Source organism: Lissotriton vulgaris, chromosome 9, assembly GCF_964263255.1.
Source record: "Lissotriton vulgaris chromosome 9, aLisVul1.2, whole genome shotgun sequence".
NCBI classification, from domain to species: Eukaryota; Metazoa; Chordata; class Amphibia; order Caudata; family Salamandridae; genus Lissotriton; species Lissotriton vulgaris.
The window spans coordinates 1,101,949,059-1,101,971,436 of NC_141697.1; the positions used below are offsets into that span (position 1 = coordinate 1,101,949,059).

The 22,378-nt window shown below is 43.3% G+C and overlaps 1 protein-coding gene across 1 annotated transcript in view; it reads left to right on the forward strand.

Annotated features, from left to right (window-relative positions):
• The first annotated feature begins 2,505 nt into the window (after positions 1–2,505).
• Positions 2,506–22,378, forward strand: part of SYNPR (synaptoporin) — a 198,729-nt gene continuing 178,856 nt past the window's right edge. The window contains exon 1 of the mRNA XM_086939081.1: positions 2,506–2,784. Within this exon, the coding sequence (XP_086795207.1) occupies positions 2,761–2,784 (24 nt within the window). The 5' untranslated portion in view covers positions 2,506–2,760. The remainder of the gene's footprint in view (positions 2,785–22,378) is intronic.

The window sequence follows — 22,378 nt, forward strand, 5'->3', positions numbered from 1 at the left end:
TTTCTGGTCTGCAGCTAGTGCCAACTGTTGTGGCCAGGAGCTTGAAGTTCTCTCTGAAGACTGGTGAGCTGGCCTCCTGTCCACGAGACCCCTGGGACTCAAATGATCTCACTGTCTCCATGAGATTGTAAGGACTGCATTGGGTGAGGTGGAGACAGTGGGAAGTGTTCATGGTTCGGACAAGGACCTTCCTGGCATACTCCATCATCTAGCTGTGCAAGAGGAGTGTGTGTACAAAGATCAGCCAGCTGAGGTGGCGGGAAGTGAGGAATTTGAGGAATGCAGGGTAGTTTGAAGAGTGCAAAGGACGCATGCTTGCAACTAAGGGGACCTGTGCTCGCTTGTGCTCCAGTGTGTGGTGTCTGAGGGGTGTCTGGGGGAACCTGAGCTCGGAGCTGAGACTGTCTTAGGCCTCCAGATTGGAAGGACAGCAGTGCCTGACACTGCCACCTCTGTCCAAGGTTGTTGGCTCCCTCTCCCTGGAGCTACGCCACATGGTGCTTTGTTTTTGGAAATATTGTGATGAGACCCAAGAGTTTTCGTATTGCCTTGTAGGCATCTGCAGCTTCCTGCCAGGGATCTACGTCAGGTCATAACTTCGCTTGAGGGGAAAACATATCTTCTGATGGGGGATGCGCCATCTCCCTGGGTCACGACCTTTTGTGACCCAGGGTGGGTGCCTGGAGTTTGAATTCGGATGGACAAAACTAACTGTTTCTTTCCATGTTAGATGGTTCTGACTGTCTAGCCAACAGGGTCCCAGCAGGGGCAAGGTGTATCACTGGCTGGTAGAGTTGAAAGACTGAGGGTCTGGGTCACAGAGCATCGTCATAGACTAGTGACTGTTAGACCTTTCTGCAATGGGAAAGCCCAGCAATTTCAAATAACTGTAGAGTGTATATACAATGTGTGCTTTGCTTTGATTCAAGAGAAGATTGACAATTGTGTATACCTGTAGAGTGTATATGCAATGTGTATATCGTTTTGATTTCAGGGTATGTGTATAATACAAAGACAAGTGTTTTTATACCTGCGATGTGGAGTCTTTTTTATGGCAAATGCAGTGTGTTGCAAAGTGGGATGTTGTGAGAAAGCTTTACACTCGAGTCCTGAGGACAAGCCTGGCTGCTCTGTGATAAGGTACGACAGGATGAGCACAGATTATTGGACACGTGTATCACACTCATTCTATTTGGAACGGTGGGTTCTGAGTTGACTGGCTTGGATGCTTCTTAGCCAGCCCAAAACTGCTGGGTCTAACAGTATCTATGATTGTAGGTTTTTGCTTGGATATTAGCGAGGCTGAGTCATGGGGGTAAAACTCACGCGGGTAAGGACTGTAATGAGGAAGGCCTAACTCGGAGTAATGAAGAGTACCATTAAGTAAGCAGGCCATGAACACCTAGAAGACTATGTCTAATAACACTAACTTGTTGGTTATATGGCACCTCATACTATGCTTTTTGAGTGCCTTAAAAGATAGATGTTACTACTACCCACTCATGGTCTTCAATTGACAAACCTTTGGGAGGATAGAATACTGAGTCGATTTTGCTGGGATTCAAAGTTGTGGTCGGCTCATCGCTGCTTTGTTGTAGTGGCAAACATTCAGCTCACTGAGCTATCCCTCCGGCTAAGGCTTTTTAATATAGCTTTCCACTGTAGTCCATAGCAAATAACCTTCAGTGAATACATCTTCATGAAGTAGTCTTCTGTCATATACCTACTGACACATAACCCATCGGATAGGCTGGGTACACTTGAGAGGTTTGAAGGCACACACCAGTGTAAGATTAGCAGTGGAAGGGGTTTTCCCTATTACAATCGTAGGCCATCGAGGAAGCAAAGATTGATCAGACTTTTGATTATTAGGCTTTGTTTGTGGAGGGCACTGGAGGAGCTCACCAGGCCTCACTGGTCTGTGTGGGAGGAGTCTAATGAACGCCACCTGCCCACAGGTAGGCTGACGCGCAGGCCATGCCCCTGGATGGGACCACCGGGAGGCTACTCCTCCAACAGTTGGAAGCATCTTCATGTGTCCTATTCGTTTTGCAACGCTTGCACTTCAGTAGATGCCTACCATCGCCCCTTTAGTGAGGTACCTGTGCAGTGCCTTTGGGAGAATCTGGAGTGTCTCTGCTAATATTTGTAAGATTTTAATTAATCAAACAAATAAACTTGACTATGACTAGTGCCACCCCTGCTAAAAGGATGCGTGGGCCAGTATAAATAGGCATGTGCATGCTATTGTTGCCAAAATGTAAGGCTTTCTGAATATTGAGTTGCTAAATACCTTACACAGTGAGGTTATTAAGCAGGCATCCTTGGAATTGTATTCAAACTCAATAGAATTGGACATCACCTTTGCAGTGGAGAGTGGAATATAATTAATATCGCCCTCCCACGGCTGCCCATGCTTATCAGCTCCATCGGAGAACCCCCATAGACGCACGCAAGAGCCAGGCTTATCGCTGCTCACCGGGGGGATGTACCAGATGCCCCTACTCACAGCACAGCGAGCTCAGTGCAGCCGTCGTCTGTAACACGAACAGTCTGCCATCCCCCTGCATGGACCACTGAGGCTGCTCCTGAGCGGCGCAGCATCGCCCTGCCTGCCAGCATCTTCTCGCACTGCCTTTCTTCTTCCACGAGGACGCTGAGAGGCAGCCTGCGCCCCGAAGCCTCCGAGAGCCTCTCTAGCATGAGACAACCTGGGGTCGATTTCAAGCGAGGGAAGCAGGATTTTGAAGTCCGGTGTAAATGTGTATGGTGATATTTGCTCCGGTAAGTGATCGTCACAACCATTACTTCATCCAGATTATTTGAATATTATGCTTGCCAATGTCTGATCTTTTATTGTGAAAGCTTCTTTTTGTACATGCCTTGTGAGGTTGTTGTAAAGTTTTTATGTTTTTGACTTCTGAATGCTGAAAGCTGGTTTGAATATGTTTGAATAGTCAAAATAATGTTGTCAGTGTGGTTTAAAAAGAGTTGGCTGTTTTTGTAAAGGTGTTTGATGGCACATTCCTACCGTGCAGCCTTGTCTTTAATGCAATCATTTGAAGAAAGTTAATTTTAAAGTACATTACAGTAGAGATTGTTGATTTTACGTCCCTGCTCAGGTACACATTGAAGAACTATTTGGAATAAGTATGGTGTAGGAAAATGATGTATTAAAAGGCAGAGAGGTTTATTTTTGTACTAACTAATGCATGTAATTTCAAAAGAATATGTCCTTCTGTGCGCTAGGTTCAATCACTAATGGTTATGCATGTAATTTTAAAAGAATATGTTCTCCTGTGTGCTAGTTCAATCAGGTGTTCTAAAATGAATAATTGAAGCCATCAAAGTGAAACACACAGTCGGTGGTATTGTTGCCTTCACTCAGCTCTTACGCTGTTTCTTTCTCCAGAAAAGAAGTGTTGATCTTTTTGCTGAATTTTTCGCTTTCCAGCAAAACACATTTCCACATATTTCCAAATTGTGAGACTGGTTTACGATGGAATAATACATTGATTGGTATGCAGAGTAATAAATCAGGGAAAAATGTAATCTGTTTAATGATAATGGTTGGTAAAATAGTGTAATGTTTGTGAACTAGGTTTCCTGTAAGTCGGAAATAGCTTTCCTGTAAGTCGATTGCTACAACATGTTTCACACTTCTTTTGATCAAGGATATTGAATAAGTTTGTGTGCCTGCTTTACTATACCCTGCAAACTGTTACAATACACAACCTACAGATGGGTCACAAAAGGTGGAAAATTCGCTTCAAAACTATCAATAAGAATGGCAGACGATTGGCGATGGTTAGACAACAGATAGTTGTATTGATTACAGACCCACTGTGTTGTATGTATTTCCCTGGGTTTCACTATGTAGTTAAAGAAGGCACATGGAGATATTTGATGCCCCAAGGTAACAGAACTCGGCCGCAGATGTTGTTTAATACCCACAAATTGCTATAATCCAATGGTATTTTTTTTTAAATAGTCTAAGACAAAAATAAGTTTACGGTTGCATTAATGCAATGGAATTCACATGCTTGTTAGCTTCAATGGTCTGATGATTGTTTTCCAACAAGTGAATCTCCTAATCTGGCAATTACCCTCGATTTAAATATTTTATTAGCAGCTGGCGAGCCTTTTTAAATAAAACATTGTCTTTATAGGAAATGGATATAAAAGCAAAGTGGAAAGTTTTACTGTTGAGTCTATTGTGAATAACTTTTCTTGGAACTTTGCTGACATTCATTCTCCTTCGGTGGTCAGTTGTTACTGCCCAGGGAGCTGTCGTACTGCACTATGCTCTAGCAAGGCCATGTCATTAGCTCTAAAGGTTATTCATGAATGCAGTAACATACTTGAGTATACATGCTGATTGTGTAAAAACTCCAAATAGATGAATGATGTTGTTGTCATGGGTACTTTGGAAATCTTTTACTGTCACCTATACATGCCTGACTATAAATTGCTGTCCTTCACTGGGAGCTTGGAGGTGGGAGTTATATTTTTGGGGGTTTGGGGAAACAGCACTTTTAGTGAGTCTCTGAAGGAAACTGGGGGACGCGTGGCTGAAAATACACTGATCAGAATTGAGGCACACTGGGGTTATAAGTGATTGTGACCCATGGAACATACTGCAATAGATTTGCTTGGAAAGAGCACAATTGCAGTGTGTTCATATTTGTGGATTCAGGGGAACATAATTAATTTTGTTAATGGAGGTTAATATATGCAAAGGGGCATTTCTGCCACACCTGCTCCTGTGGACATGCCCCAGGTGTAAGTATAAGACAGTAGGAGCACATAGAGAAATGCATCATTCGAGCAGACTGCTGTGTAGACCATTTGAGATGATTACGAAGCCCTCAAATTTGCGACCGCTATACAAACACATAGGTGGAAATAAACTATCCGTTGATGTCTTACGTTCTCATTATTCTTTCTGAACTACCTAATTTATATTGTGTGGTGTAAAATATTCCATAATAATACAGACATACGTATAATTGCTTTAGGTCTTGCTTATAAGTGACAGATTTAGTCATGAGGATAAATCAGTCGCACCATTTGCCTGGTGGTAACAGATGAACGTACTGGTTTTGTAAATATTCCCAAGGAGGTGTTGCTTCCTTCTAAGCATGTCACAACCTTTTGAAGAATATATCAGCTGTGATGTCCATGTTCTGTCTCCTAGCCCTGAGGGGCTGCTTGGTGGAATCCATCCTTGCAGCAGCAGGCTTTCATAATCTCTGGGACTCCTCTGCAGTAACTGCATGAAGAGAAGGCTGGGATGGAATTCTGGGTACCCCAAGGGCCCCATGAGCAATGGCACCAAGGCAATCCTTAACTTTATCTTCCTTGTGATATGCAGCTCCCCACCACCACATAAAGTATTGTCCTGGGTTTTCAGTGCCAGCAATCCATTCAAGTGGCTGATGTAGATAAGAGGTCTTTCCTATCCAATGGAGACTAAATAGGGCTGAGCAGAACATACAAAACTATCTCAAGTTCCATTATAATGATAACAGATCAGAGATTTGTTTAGTCTGATGTTGAACTTCTCGTACCTGTGGATCTAAGTATTGATGTAATTATGAAGTTCTCCATCCAACATTTTGATCAGATCAGGTTTTGCGTGTTGCATGCAAACTGACATAAGAAATTCATGCACACAGGGTTATATATCAAACCTACATGCGTATTGTCAGAATAATACAGCCACCCAGCACATACAAACCAGAGCATCTTCAGACAAAAATGCACACACCACACAAAACATCTATGCATCCTTACACACCAACAAAGAGCCACCACAACACACATTACAAAAATACAGGTACTTCTGAACAACCACCTACGCACACTCAACCTCATCATCAAACACAGAGCAACTATACCTACAGGGCAATATATAAAGGTAACATGCACACAAGCTAACACACAGACAATGTACCTGCAGATCTATTTAGAACTGAACACAACATGCATGCAACTACACAGGAAACAAACAGGCTGGCATCCATATAAAGACATGCACCAGATGAATAGACAAACAGAGGTATGAAAAGACAGAAGGAATGAGGATAAATGATTAATAGGGTATTGTTCCAAACGCTTGGCAGAAATGAATATGCGTGATTAACTGAAAAAGGACAAAGATATAATGGACATGCCAAGTCAACTGGGTAGTTACATACAGGTGATTATTGCAACAAAGGGAAGGAATATAAGGCCATGAACATTGAAGTCTGCATTACACACTAGATTTATTCAAAGGGACACCAAGAATTGAATTAGCACTGACTAGCTACTAAGTTTTCAATCAGAAATTCTGCATCCTCTTGAGGAATGTTAAGTATTAAGTGAAAACATGAGCATTACATCTACCAAATGTAGAATATATTAAACAAACATTTGAACCCTCATTACAAGTTAGGCGGAGCAGTACTACCTCATGGAATTCCGCTCCGACCAGTGGGTCAGTTTCTACACTAGTTTTAACCAGATGTGGGCGAACAGAACCTGATTTTACCGTGCTGTAATTCCACACAGTAAATTTGCATGAGACGTTGGCTGCAGCAACAGCATTTCAATGCTCACCCTGCCAGAAAATAACTTCCCCCTTCCTTTTCTATTCCTTCCCCTACCTGACTCCCCACCGCAAACCAAGGTCCCTGCAAACAGAGCAGGTAGTGACCATATGTGTTGAACCCCATGGGATTGGGAATTCTATGTGGTTTTATGACTTGAAAAATCGGTCTTACACAATAATTCCCCATTCCATGGGGTTGAACCAATAACTGCATGGTACTGGGGCAGATTTACCATCGGTAATGATAAACTTATTTGCAATATTGCCGGCCCCCTAGTACTGTGCTTTGATATTTACAAATTAAATAATATTTTCTTGCTATAAAAGGTGTTTTATGCCGGTTTGACATTATGTAGCTTCCAACATACTATTGGTATGTTTTACTTTTCTTTAAGTCTTTAGAGCTTTATATTTGAAATTCAGTATATATTTGAAGTTTTATTTCCAGTAAGCCTAATATGGGCAATTCAGAGCTGCTGAACATTGAAAGGAACAATCTGTTACTAAAACTCCAACACATATTCACTGGGTTACATGTTTTCTGCTTGTAGGCTAATGATATTTCTTTTTTATTAGCTCCACCAATGAAAATTGCAGATGCACAGGCTAAATAAACTCCATTCCTGACGCATGACTGTTGCGTTCAGCTCTTATTTGGCCAATCCCAAATTGTGGAATTGCAAAGTACTTTGTTAAAGGATTTGGCTTTTGAATGCCAACATTTACACTGCCAAACCTGCAAAGTAGACAGCACTCAATAAAAGAATATCAATAACAGGACAGTGAAGAAAACAGAAATTCCAAATAGAAAACTGAATGGATTGATTTTAGGGATATTTAAAAAGATACACTTTATGTATTGTGCAATAATGTTTGTATTGAATGTGACCAGCAGTCATGATATATGATATTTTTACCAATTAGAAAAAGTACGTCTGTATTGGCTTCTGGTAGCCAAAACCTCTGTAAGGAAATGATGAGCCGACGAGAGTCATTGAACTCCTTCTCTGCAGTTCTGTGGAATATATTTGGATTTTGATCACCCATAGTAGGTGTGTGTGCATGAGAAACCAATGAAATGCTCAGTTAACTTCACCTGTTACTGCAGTCAAGTTTCATTTTCCAAGCATCTAGGTATGTCATGTGGGTAACACTGTTTGTTCGTCTCTGTTTACTGTTTGTGGTTACATTCAGGGTTGTACTTTACCTCCAAAGGGTGCCTCGTGAAATGGCTGGCAGTGCTCTGAATGTATTAGAAGGAGAAAGGATCGTGGTGTTGCAGTCTATTTTTAACTATTCGAGAAAAATGTAGCAATGTTCATTATGCATGCTCAACCCTCCTAATGAATAGTCTAAAGTAATTGTGTACTGAAGGCAATGAATGGAAGAAAACCCAGGCGAATTCTATCACGAAGCATCATGCTATACCTTGGGCCGCTTTGGGATATTCTACACATGATATCTGAATAAAAAAAATACATTGTGTGGCTGAAACGAAATAAAGGGTGCTATGTTTGGTTGAAGTCAAAATGTCTTGATATTTTCAGCATGATAAAAAATGCATATCTTTCACAATATATATTGTTTGCATTTTTCTTACAGCAAATGTCAAATGAATCTGCTTTTTTCTCTGCCTACATTTCAGTTCCCTTCTCCTGTATATGTTTTCTTCTTTTAATCCAGTTCCAAGACAGTCAGTTGAAGAGCTTGTTATCCGTCTACAGTGAATGTGTCAGGACCGACACCAAAACAACTGAAACAGACAGTTTTCTGCTGCAATGCCATTGTGCTGAAAAATATGACTTTTTTGTCCTTTTAAGATTTTTATAATGAGAGTTGCTTTTTTATCTCAGGCACTGACTGGAGCAGCAATACGCCACCAGCATTGAAAATATGAAAGTTTAAAGGTGGATCTTAGATCTTTTGTTTCTGCACTGTCTTAAGAAAGAAATTATAACATTAGATCAAGAAAGTGTTAGCACTCTACTCAGACTTGAGTGTCAATAACAGTAATCGTAAAAAGTGCTCGTCAATTTGTTACATTGTCAATTTAGAATTATGGGATGGTCTTTCAAACATATGCTGATGGTTGTGGAGATGGTCACAGAGGAGGAACAGATGGAGAAGTAAAGGGGTGGTCTGCTTAAGCAGAGAGAAAACAAATATGTGGTGTTTACATTATATTTGCAGCATCACAGGTTAATAGTAAATATCACTTTCTCCTGAGTGTGAAGAATGGGGAAGATTAAGAGCGGACAAGCCGAGCAAAACAGATTGGGTCAGATTTACAGGAGTTTACTCCTGAATTCCAGAAGTAAACTGGAGTGAGCCTGGAGGACTCATAGTTGATTGCTGAAGCTCACAAGTAAGTTAGGAGTACTACAAGAACAAGTCATGCTTATTCATGTTTCAGTCTTTGTGAGATAGGTCCTAGAGGGCCAGTTCTAACTGATTTTGCGGTGACCACCATTGGACCGTCGCCATCACCACAGAACCGCATTTCCTGTTGGTGGCGCAGCAATAAGGAGCTCACAATACGCTGGTCTCACGGCTACAGCACGCCATGCTTTTTACGAGTTTCATGACTGCCAGCAGTTTCCTGGAGATTCCTTCTCCATGAAACTTCTGGTGGTGAGGAAACAAAGGGGGGGCTTACATGGCCCCACTTGCCCCATGCATGTTGGTGCTTGCCCACCGTGTGCATGCACCCCTAGTTCCAGAAAGGCTTGGACTTAACAGTCAATGCCTTGCTGGAACTGCCTTTGGCGCTCCCATTGCAGTGCCCATTTTCAGTGGTACCACCATGGCACCGCCAAAGAAACGCACACCAGACATGAGAAAACTCGTAATATGGTGGTAGTGCTAACACAGCTTTGGCGGTGTGGGTGTGGGGCATCGGTGTGGCGGACCCGCTCCCACACTGCCAAAGTCATAATCGGGCCCTAAGTGTAAAACAGGTGACGATCTAGTGAAGTAAGTTCCACATTTTGTGTGCAAATAAAAGAAGCCCGGGACCTGTTAAGTATCTTCTCCAAGGACTTTAAAACAATAATTTCTGTACTGTGGATGGATCGTTACCCTTCAGTACTTAGTATATTGGCTACATAGGAAGGTGTTTGTTGGTATGTATAGTGCAAAACTTGCTTGAAAGTAAAACAGAGTTAAATGTTGGCGGAAGTCATCGTTGTTTACAGAGAATTCTGTAAGATCTATGGGCCTGATTCACAGAATGAACTTAAGACTCAATCCTAAACTTACTACTATTTTGGTATTCACAGAATGCACTTACTCATTTCGGTATTCACAGAAGGCACTTACTCATTTCGGTATTCACAGAAGTTAGTAGTCCTAACTTTAGGACTCCTAAATGCCTTCTGTGAATACCGAAAGTCTTAAAATTAAAATTTTTCTCAGTTTAGTAGTAGTAAAGTTAGGACTCCTAACTTTAGGACTCCTAAATGCCTTCTGTGAATACCGAAAGTCTTAAAGTTAGGATTTTTCTCAGTTTAAAAGTAGAAAAGTTAGGACTCCTAACTTTAGGACTCCAAAATGTCCTCTGTGAATACCTAAAGTCTTAAAATTAGGATTTCTCTCAGTTTAGTAGTAGTAAAGTTAGTAGTCCTAACTTTAGGACTCCTAAATGCCTTCTGTGAATACCGAAAGTCTTAAAATTAGGATGTTTCTCAGTTTAGGAGTCCTAAAGTTAGGAGTCCTAACTTTACTACTACTAAATTGAGAAAAATCCTAATTTTAAGACACTGGTGCAGCGAAGGCGCGTCAAAGGCAAGCACGTCTTCACCCATCTGCGACGCGTCTGCGACCAGCACCAGGAACCCTGGACCTCCGCCCCGCCAATGCTACGACCCAGCAGCATTCCACGCACTCAACCCAGGCTGCAACAACAACTGCAAGCTAGCATCACCAGCCGACACCCATGGACCCTTCAGCTGTCACCGCTGCCGGCACACCTGCAGCACCGCCAAGAACACGGATCCAGCACAACCCGCCCACAAGAACACAACCAAACCGAAGACCCTGCAATGCATCCTCCTCAACGTCCGATCCCTCCACAAACACGCCACAGAAATCTGGGACCTCCTCGACAGCACCACCCCAGACGTAGCATTTTTCACTGAAACTTGGACCAACACCACCTCGGGATAGGACATCGCCATCGCCATCCCCCAAGGATACAAGATCTCCAGGAAGGACCGCCCCACCCACCCAGGAGGAGGAATTGCCATCGTCCACAAATCCAGCCTCCGCCTGAGCACACTCCCTGACGAGTCCACAGAACTGATGGAACACCTTCACTTCAAGATACTGGCCAGCCCCACCACCGCCCTCCGAGGAACCCTCATCTACCGACCCCCTGGACCCCGCGGACCCTTCGCCAACTCCATCACGGACATTATCTCCCCGCAGGCCATCGCATACACCAACTACACCCTGCTGGGAGACCTCAACTTCCACCTCGACAATCAACTGGACCCCAACACCACATGCCTCCTGGACAACCTCCACAACATTGGACTCCGCCAGATCGTGACCAAGCCCACGCACTCAGCAGGACACACCCTCGACCCCCTCTTCACTACAGGAAACTCCATCACCTTCAGCCACACCACCGAACTCCCATGGACCGACCATCGTTGCGTCCACTTCACCTTCAGAACACCCACCATCCACAGACACCAGCACCTGCTTCCACAAAGAAACTGGACCAAAATCACCGATGACCAGCTCACCTCCTCACTCAACAACTCCACCCCAACCATCGCGGAAAACGAGGACCCCAACACCGCAGCCCGAACCCTGCATAGATGGATCTCGGACAGCACCAACACCATAGCCTCCTACAGGAAAAACAACAATACCCGTGCCAAGAAAGCCAGATGGTTTACCACCGAACTTCGAGAGTCCAGGCGCACATGCCGCCACCTCGAAAAGGCCTGGAGAAACACCAAATCCACAGAAGCCCACAACAACTTCAGAGCTACCACCAACGCCCACCATCAACTCATCAGAGAAACGAGGAAAAAAGCGATTGAAGACAGAATCTCCAACCACGCACACAACAGCAAGGAACTCTTCAGCATCATCATGGAGTTTGCCCAACCCACCAGCGAGTCTACCGACATCCCTCCCTCACAAGACCTCTGCGACAAACTCAGCATCTTTTTCCACCACAAAATCAAGAGCATCTACGACAACTTCGACGAAGACATACAACACACTGTACCCTCACCAACCACCCCCGACACCCGGAAACCAGCGATTGATGACTGGACAGCCCTCACCACCGAAGACACACTGAAGACAATGAAGTCAATCCACTCAGGGGCCCCCACTGACCCCTGCCCCAACCACATCTTCAACAGAGCCGCCAACACCATCGCACCCATGCTCCACCAAACCATCAACCGCTCCCTGGCTACCGCCTCGTTCCCTGACGACTGGAAACACACCGAGGTCAACCCCCTTCTAAAGAAACCCTCAGCAGACCCCACCGACCTCAAAAACTGCAGACCCATCTCCCTGCTACTGTTCCCAGCGAAAGTCATTGAGAAAGCCATCAACATCCAACTCGCCACATTCATTGAAGAACACAACATCCTCGACTCCTCCCAATCCGGCTTCAGAAAAAATCACCGTACGGAAACCGTCCTCCTCGCTGCAACAGACGACATCCGCACCTTACTGGACAAAAGAGAAACAGTAGCCCTCATCCTCCTCGACCTATCAGCGGCGTTCGACACAGTCTCCCACCGCACCCTAATACGCAGACTCTATGATGCAGGAATCCAGGACAAGGCCCTCGACTGGATCTGCTCCTTCCTCTCCGGCAGGACGCAGCGGGTCAGACTCCCCCCTTTCCTCTCGGACCCCACACCTACCACCTGCGGAGTCCCCCAGGGTCCTCCCTCAGCCCGACGCTCTTCAACGTCTACATGGCTCCACTTGCCCTAATCGTCAGAACCTACGGACTCAGCATCGTGTCATATGCAGACGACACCCAGCTCATCCTCTCCCTATCCAACGAGCCCAACACCGCCAGACGCAACTTTCGAGAAGGCATGGAAGCCGTCGCCAAATGGATGAAAAACAGCTGCCTACAACTAAACACCAACAAAACAGAAGTACTCATCATGGGCCCAAACCCCGACGCCTGGAGCGACACCTGGTGGCCTACCACCCTCGGAAACCCGCAAACCCCCACAGACCACGCACGCAACCTGGGAATCATCCTGGACTCCGAGCTCAAAATGGACCGCCAGATCAACTCTGTCTCATCTTCCTGCTTCCACACCCTCCGCCTCGTTCGTAAGACCTTCAAATGGATCCCCCTCGAACACCGAAAGACAGTCACTCACGCCCTGGTCACCAGCAGACTCGACTACGGCAACGCACTCTACGCCGGAATGAACAAAAACCTCATCCGCAAGCTACAGAACATCCAGAACGCCGCTGCAAGACTGGTCCTCAACCTGCCAAAACACTGCCACATCTCCCAGCACCTGCGCACACTCCACTGGCTCCCCGTCGAGGCGAGAATCACCTTTAAGATGTTCACCCACGCACACAAGGCCCTCCACAGCACTGGACCAGCATATCTGAACAGCCGACTCAAATTCCACGCACCCCAAATGACCCTACGATCAGCCCAGCTTTCCTACGCCGTGGTCCCCCGCACCAGAAAGACCAGATCGGGAGGCCGCTCCTTCTCCTTCCTCGCGGCCAAAGCATGTAACCCCCTTCCGCTCCACCTCAGACAGACAACATTGCTCCCCATCTTCGCACGAAACCTCAAAACCTGGCTCTTCGACAGACCCCCTCCTTGATGGAATTGAACCTGCACCCCCCCCACACCCCCCACCCCTAGCGCCTTTAGACCCTTACGGGTGAGTAGTTGCGCTTTAACAAACTCCTGATTAATAAACTCCTGATTGATATTCTAATTTAACATTAAAGTTAGATTTTGTGATATTATATTTCATACACTTCAGTCATCATAAGTCAGGTTGTAGATGTTTGTGGTATGACATTCAACAGCAGATTTTAATGAAGTATCATTTCAACTGATTTGATAGTTTGGAGGCCTCCCACAGATGAGCAAAATCTCAATTTTGTGATTTGAGTTTCAGCTGTAAATTGGCATCCAGGGTTTTAGTTTTGAAAGGTCAGTAAGAGTTCATTTATATTGGATTCAAAACTTATTTCCAGATATAGCTGTGTATCATTAATTATTGGAGATATGAGACACCTGAATATTGCAGCTGTTAACTAGATTGCTCCATAAATATATTGAAAACATGGGCGCTGAATGGAGCTTTGAAGCATTTTGGGGTTCAGTAGAGTAGTTAGGAATGAGAATTTCAAATTATAAAGCTATCAGGGTTTTTTCAGCTATGAGTAATGCCAGCTGAGTACTTGGCCGTTAAATCAATTTGGATTTTGATGTAAGAGGTTTTAGCCTCTTTCACAACTTTCCTGTAGATCCTCCTAGAATTTCAGGAGATGGCATGGAGGGTTAACGAGGGACTTCAAACCCACTTTATTTCCATTCCGCTGACAGCCCTGCGCATCACCATTGTTTTTGTGGGTATATTTTAGGCATTGTTAGTGCAGAAAGAGGTGTGTAATGCTAACAATATTGCTGCCTGGTAAGGTCATGTTTTTATATAGCATTTTCCCTATTGCTCGTGAATGCAAGAGAATTAAATCCTATTGTTGATATTGTAGAAATTGTCAGATTCTATTAATAAAAAAATAGGTCTCCACGTAAGTTCAACAAACACATTACCATATATTCTATCAAAAGGACTCCAGGGCCCTTATAACATATAGTGTGCACTGTCCTTGTTTGCTCTAGGCCGCACTTGTAAGCCAGTAAGCCAGTACAAAGAGGAACACTGCACCCTATAAAAATGTATGTGCTGCCCCCAGAGCAACCACGAACTTGCTGTGCACTGGGGGAAGCACATTACATAAAATACGGATCAGCTGCTTCAAAGATGCTATTGTTTCTCTGTAAAGGCAGCAACCCACCAGCACCTTAAAGAGGGTTGGAGATACCTTCAGGCGAGTGCAGTGAGTTAGTGCACTTATCTGTAGGGAGATATCTGGATAGGACTTGGGACCGCCTTTCTCCCTCCCTTGCTGCCATCGGGGCGCAAAGTGACACACTAAAACTGTGCCAACCTTTTGTGGTGCACTTTCAGTGCACCTTCTATGGATGTATTTACCTCTGCACTGGCATCCGTAAAACCTCATGGGCAGAGAGACAAAGTGATTCCATAACTTGCATGGAGCCATTAACCCATGCCAATGAGGGAACGCCCTCAGAAGATAGCACTGGCGCTGCATGTGCACCAGCACTTTCAGCATTACAGAAAGGGCCACACAAGCTTCTGCGACCTCTTCTGTAATACCATAGTGCCTCATGGTTGGAAAAAGCAGGCACAAATTCCTGTTTTGCCCCTGAAGGACTATGTGTAATATGGCCCGAGTTTAAAAATTAGTTGAGCACAATTGTCCGTATGTTTATTTGTTTGTATAGCACAACTAATACCCTGGGGCGCCTAGGCGCTTGGCATCAAACCACATGATTACACTGAGGTAACACTGAGAGACTAAGACCAAAAATAAGAGACACTATGAGGTAAATAGCCAAGTCTTTAGACCCTTCCTAAAGGTGAGCAGATCAGGCGAGATTTTAAGCTTAACAGGCAGATGTTTCCACAATCTGGCTGTGATGTTTACAAAGCATTTACCACTCCAGTTCGAAAGTCGGGGTTGGGCACCTCTACTAGTTTGTGTGATGAGGAACGAATATTTCTGGAAGGGACGTACCGGCAGAATCGATTATTCAGATAGTCTGGGCCGTGTTTATGAAGGGCCTTAAAGGCAATGCATAGCACTTTGAAATGTATAATTCTTTATACGGGTAGCAAGTTTAAGGCTTTAAGGGCCTGCTTGGCTGAGGACTGAGGAGTGTTTAGGAATGCCAAAGAGCAGATGAGCCGCAGAGTTTAGAAGAACCTGCAGCTTTACTTTATTTATTTATTTTTGAGATTTGTAAAGCGCTCAAATATCCCATGGGTGTCTTGGCGCTACGGACAACAGCATGTGCTGGTAATGTGAGTTATTGATTAAAATAACCAGGTTTTGACCATTTTTCTGAAGGCTAACAATGTCTGGCATGATTTGATGTGCAAGAGAAGTGATTTCCAAAGTTTTGCAGTGGAGACGATAAATCGTTTATCGCCCCATGTGGCAGTCTTGACGCGAGGGACCTTGATCAGTAACGCCGTGGCAGAGTGAAGGGCTCTGTTGGGGGTATACATAGCTAGCTCCTTTATTAGAAATTGAGGCCCAAAATCGCGCATGGCCTGAAAGGCAATGCACCGTGCCTTAAATTTGATGCGATTTTTCACAGAGAGCCAGTGGTACTGTTTAAGGATATGGGAAATTGGCTTGAATTTAGGAGTTCTGGGTAGCATTCTGGCCGCGGCGTTCTGGACAGATTGTAGCTTTTGCGTGACATTGTTTTGTGCATTTTCAAACAGTCCGTTACAATAGTCTATAGAGGACAAGACTAGAGTACTGACCAAAGTTTTACCGGCGTTCAAGGGGAGGAATGGCAGGATTTTTTTTATCATTCATAGTTTGTAAAAGGAAGACAATACCTCTGAGTTGGCATGATGTACAAAGGTCAATCTGTCGTCAAATATGATGCCCAGATTCCTGACCTTAGTGACAGGAATCGGGGGGGAGGCCAGAATAGGAGGCCACCATGACTGAGGCCAAGCGGGGGCCAGGTTACCAATTGTCATGACCTCTGTTTTGTCCGAGTTCAACTTAAGGCAATTGCTGGCCATCCAGCTACTAATTGCCAGCATGCCTTCTTGAAATTCAGCTGCAACCTTGTCAGCGTTGTTGTTTATTGCCAGTACCAATTGGGTATCGTCGGCGTAAGATGTAAGGCCCATCCCGTGTGATTTGATGATTCTCGCTAAGTCCGACACATAGATGTTAAAAAGCATCGGACTCAGCGATGAGCCTTGTGGTACACCGCATGGGAGGGCCAGTTGGGCACAATGGAAATTGCCCAAATGTACCGACTGGGTGCGTGAGGTGAGAAAAGATGACAACAGGTCTCGTGCCTTAAGCTGAATGCCCATTTTAGTGACACAGTCGATCAAGATGGAGTGATCGACCGTGTCAAATGCCGCTGACAGGTCTAACAAGATGAGAGCTGCAGCCCCGCCTTGGTCCAAGATGATTCTAATGTCTTCCGTCTCCTTAATAGGCGCGGTTTCGGTTCCATGCCCTCTGCGGAAACCAAATTGGGTATCGTCTAGAAGGTGATGTTCTTCTATAAATTTAGAGAGTTGAGTATTCATTATCCACAATTTTAGCCGGAAATGGCAGGCTAGCTATGGGCCTATAGTTATTAGTGTTTACTGTGTCCAAGTTAGATTTTTTTAGTAACAGTTTCAAGATGATTTTCTTTCAGGAGGTGGGGTAGATACCTGAAGAGAACATGGCTTTGAAAATGTTGGCCAAGGTTGGAGCCACTTGTTCAGGGAATTGATTAAGTACAGCAGGCGGGCAAGGGTCATTGGCTGAGCCAGATTTCACAGAGAACATTATGTTAATAATCTGGTCTGGAGTTGTGTCATGGAATAGTGCTAGGGTGTGGTCAGAGGCTTCTTCTTTGAGAGGCAGGTCTATGGAGTTGGTCTGGGATGCGAACTTTAAATAGATGCTGTTTACTTTTTCAAAAAAGTAGTTCGCTAGAGAGTTGCACAGTGACTGCGAGGGTGTAGGGGCAGCTGCTGATGCGGAGCCAGATAGTTCAGTGACTACTTTAAAGAGTTCTTGTTAGAATTTTTCGCAGCGTCAATCTATGCGACATAGTAATTCCTTTTTTCCTGTGCGATTAAGGTTTTGTACTTGGCAAGAGCTTCTTTATAGAGGAGTTTCTCTTGCTAAGAGTACGATTTGTCCCACTGTCTTTCCCTATTTCTACACAGTTTCTTTTGCTCCCTTAGAGGTTCAGAGAACCACGGGGCAGATGGAGATTTCCGGTTTTTAGAGTAAGTTTCATTAGGTACCAGCTTATCAAAAGCCTCATGTAGCCACTTTTCATAAATTGCTGACGCTGTGTTAGGATTTGAAGGAACCACTGGTTGGGTGGAGGACAGTTGAGCTTTGAGGAGTTGATTGTCAATGTTCTTCCAGGCTTTAAATACCACAGGTATGTTATTGGGCTTAATCTTAGGGGAGTTATTATTAATGAGGATATCAAATAGCTTGACAAGAAGTCCCTTTTGTATACCGACCAGAGAGGCATTGCAATAGTCCAACTTGGATAAAACTAGTGCCAAAACCACAATTTTTTACAGTTCCGGAGGCATAAAAGGAAAATATTTTCTCAAAGTTTTTAATGTGGAAAACGTAGATGAAATGAGCGCCTTTACATGGTGGGAAAAAAACAGAGTTGCATCAAAGATAACTCCCAAGGTTTTTGCCTTAGTGGCTGGATTGGGAAGGGGACCTAATTCCTGATACCGCCAGTCAGAGGACCAGAAGGATGGATCTCTGCTAAAAAGTAAAACTTCAGGGTTTTTTTAGTTTAACTTGACGCAGTTCTCTAGCACCCATCCACTCACTTGTTGCATGCAGGCTTAAAAGTTATGGACTATGTCCTGAATATTTTTTGAAATGGAGACAACAGCCACGGTTGGTAGTAGGAGTTTCTGAAGGGCGGTGATGTGGGGAGGGGGAGGGGCAGGGTGGGGGATAGTAATGTTTGGATTACGGAGTTTAACAGGTGAGTAAACATATAAATAAATTAAACAAATTTTGTTGCGCACACTGCATTGCATTTGGTGATGCAGTGCGCGCCACGAAATTCGTTTTATTTATTTATATGTTTGCTTACCTGTCAAACTCCGTAATCCATACATTACTATCCCCCACCCTGCCCCTCCCCCTCCCCACGTCATTGCCCTGCAGAAACTCCTACTACCGACCGCAGCTGGGAGACAATAATCTGTGTATCATCTGCATATGATGCCATAGCTACGCAAATGATTTTCTCTTTCTGACCAGCTATGTTACTGAGTAAATCAACTAGGGGGGGGGGTTATTCAGCACTGAATACCATGATAATAAGCAGGTGACAAATAAAGGTTTGGGCCTCCTGAATACTGTTTAAATCTTTTAAATTGATTTTTCCATTCTATTCATTTGAATTGCTTATTTTCTGATTAATCTCCTTGTGATGGGGGGGAGAGATATAAAGTCATTTTAACCCTTTCGCTGCTGATGACGAGCTCAGCTCGTCATCACCCACGGGTGTCGTGTGCTGATGACGAGCTGAGCTCGTCATAAATGCACCAAAATAGCAATTTGCAGCACAGCGCAAAAATCCCCGCAGCAGCCATGTGGTTAACATGATAAAAAGTTAGTGCCTAATTTTCTGTCTTCCTCAAGTTTTAAGCCGTTTTGACTTGGTGACATGATCAGCAACGACTATTTAGTCAAGAGTTACAGAGCTTATCTTTGAGAGAGTGTCTGTGTTTAAATGTCTATAACCCATTCTAGTATACCCCTATTATAAGTAACTGAGTATTAAAAAGAAATCCTTTATTCTGGTTTCCAGCACCTTCTAAGTATCAGGAATTTGAAGATTCAAAAGGGTCTTCAGTAGGTCTTAAATGGTAATCGACTTGGATTAGGCCTAAGATGAAATATCAAAGTTCAGGTTCCCCATCAGGTTAAAGTTTATTTAAAGCTAGTCTTCCCTCTGAGAACACAGGAGAACTATGTGGAAAGATTCCTGCTGTTCAGGCTTAGGGTGTAGGGAAATTGTATTGTTAGAACTGGCATCCACCTAGTGCTACCAACTTTTTGTCTTCAGATCTTCTGTCTTTGGTGAATTCGTTTTTGCTAGCTTTGGGACTCTGTACAGTTTATCACTACTATTGGTATTACTAGTGCTAATGTGCTTGTGTTCTTTCCCTAGAACATGGTAACATTGACTTATATCCAATTGGCATATTTAATTTACTTGTAAGTCCCTAGTAAGGTGGTGCTACATGTGCCCAGGTCCTGTAAGATAAATACTACTATTAGGCCTGCAACATTGATTATGGTTGTGCCACTAATTTAAGTTGCACATTAAAGATGTCTCAGGTCTACCAGTGCAGGGCCTGTGTGTGCAGTTTATACTGCAATTTCAACATTGAAAAGTAAGTCTTTTGCTAGGCCTAAATCGTCCATTTTAATACGTATAAGTCACACCAAGGGTATTTATTTATTTATAAAGTTTTATATAGCGCGAAGGCCCTGAACAGCCCAGACGGCAGGGTGTAATGTATTTCAAATGGGGGACATATACTTTTAAGTTTTGCCTGTCCTTGCAGTAAAAAGCTCTTAAATTCATTTTTCACTACTGCAGGGCTTATCTTCCCCATAGGATAACATTGGAGTTTCCTTATTACATTTTATAAGTGTCATTTACAAATAGTGATAGATTTCAGTTCATGTTTGGTGCCTCTGGAATTTGAATTTAAAATCCTAACTCATGGTGACAGTGGAGTTTAAAATGCAATTCTGAAAATACCACTTTCAGAAAGCTGCCATTTTCTTTCCATAACTTTTTGGTGCCTACAGCCTGCTTCTGGGTCACATGACTAGGTGTAAATGATAGTTGCAGGGTAGAGAATGTATGACAACAGCACACATTTTTTTATTTTGGCTTCTTGTTATGATTGTGTTTGTTTTTTGTGCCACTGTGTTTTTGTGATCCGTTATTGCATATGATGTTGTTGTCTTGTAGTGTGATTGTTGTGTTGCATTCTGTTTTGATTGTATTGTTATAATGTGTCCTGTAATGTTTTAATCAAACTATTATGTTACTTTGTGTATGTTATTGTGATACATTTAGTTGTTTACTTTAGATATGCCAATACTGCCGCAAATGTTATTCGCTGTCAAAATTCTTTTATTATTAATGTGCACAAGCTTATGTTTAAATATGACAAATGCAAAAATGCACAATTTGTACTAGGTAATCATACTTAAATGTTGTAGGCCCGCAAATAAATGTAAGGGCTGAGGGCTGTTTTAAGTTAACTTAACTGTAGATGCCATTTAACCCCTTGGCCGCAGCGGTAATTTTGCCGTGGCGCTGAGGGGGAAGGGTGGCCACGCGACACCGCCATGCTCATGACGGAACCACTCCGTCACGAGCCACGGGTGCGCTGTGCTTGTGACGGAGTGGTTCTGTCACAGCATCGCCCGCTCAATAAAACGGTTGCATATGCGCGGAATTGATGCCGCGTAGGCGAGGCGGCCGTGCCGTGACGGATCCACTCCGTCACCAGCACAGTGCATCCATAGCTCGTGACGGAGTGGTTCCGTCATGAGCACAGAAGGGGTTAAACCGAAGAAACATGTATTGACTCTCAAAGGCCTTTTTTTCATTGAATATTATTTGTGGACCAGGTTTTTGCTTTTTTCATTATAAATGTTTCCAGGAGCCTTCTGTTAGCTAGTTAATAGGCATATGTTATGTATTAGTCAGATGATAGTGAGTTCTCTCCCGAAAGAAGAGGAGATGACCAGAAGAATGGTTAATGGCAAGAACTGTCTGCACAGCAAAACATCAATGCTATAACTTTTCAAGTTCAATGTCTGAAAACCTATTGTGTTCCTCTAGAATAAAGGGAAGTAGGCTTATCCCCATGAGTTTGCTGATATTCTATTGAAGGATGAAGAAGATGAAAGAAAACAATGTTGTAACATAGAATTTATGTGTTTATATTAGTGTGCGTTCTTAGAGTAGGACATATTCCTTGCCCAACTGTAGACTCGCCTTGGGTTCCTGATGACTTTTCTTTATGAGAGACTGCCTTGCTTAGATTTCACTGAATCTTTAGGCTGAGAATACTTTCCAGCTATAATGCAAAGGCATCCTGCTTGAGCATCAATTTCTCTCTTTTTCATCAGAGCACTTCAATGAGTTTCTGATCTGACACCTTTTCCACCTTTATCCCAAATTAATTTTGTTTAGAGAATTTCCTTATAGAACACACTTGTTGTGTTATTACTGTTGTGATTGCAATTCTAATTCACATTTTGTTCTGCTTTAGAATCAAATATCGATTTTGACGGATTGTATTAACTTTCAATGCAGAAATCCATAAATTAAAACATTTTGGATAAATATATGAAAGACTAAAAGATTTGAAAATAACACTCTTTAACTCCCACTAAATGTTCGTTGTTGACTGAATTTAAAGTCTTTTTGATGATGTATTGTTATGTAGATGTTTGCTCCTCATTTCTCTTTGTTAATGAACAAAGGTTCAAACGTCCAGAGACAGGGGTTATTTAATGACTTCACCCAAAGAATAAAGTATAGAAAACACCTGCCGCCTCAACAACAAACACTGCTATATTTACAGTTAAAAGCACCATCTGCCTTGAAAGTTCATGTGAAAAGCAACTATTTACCACTTTCTAGGGTAGTTAAATGCCACTTAAGACACAGCCAAAAAATGTCATCACTGCTCAGTTTGTGCGATGTCATGAATAGCATATCAATGTGAGAAAGTCTGTTATTGTTCCTTGAAGGCTTTAAAAATACAGATATGTTCTGTTTTACAGCAATTATCAGCTATATAGTGTATACACTCATTCTATTCCATTATTTTCATTACAATGAAATATTCTTCATAGCATAGCCTTCAAATGGTGAGATTTTGG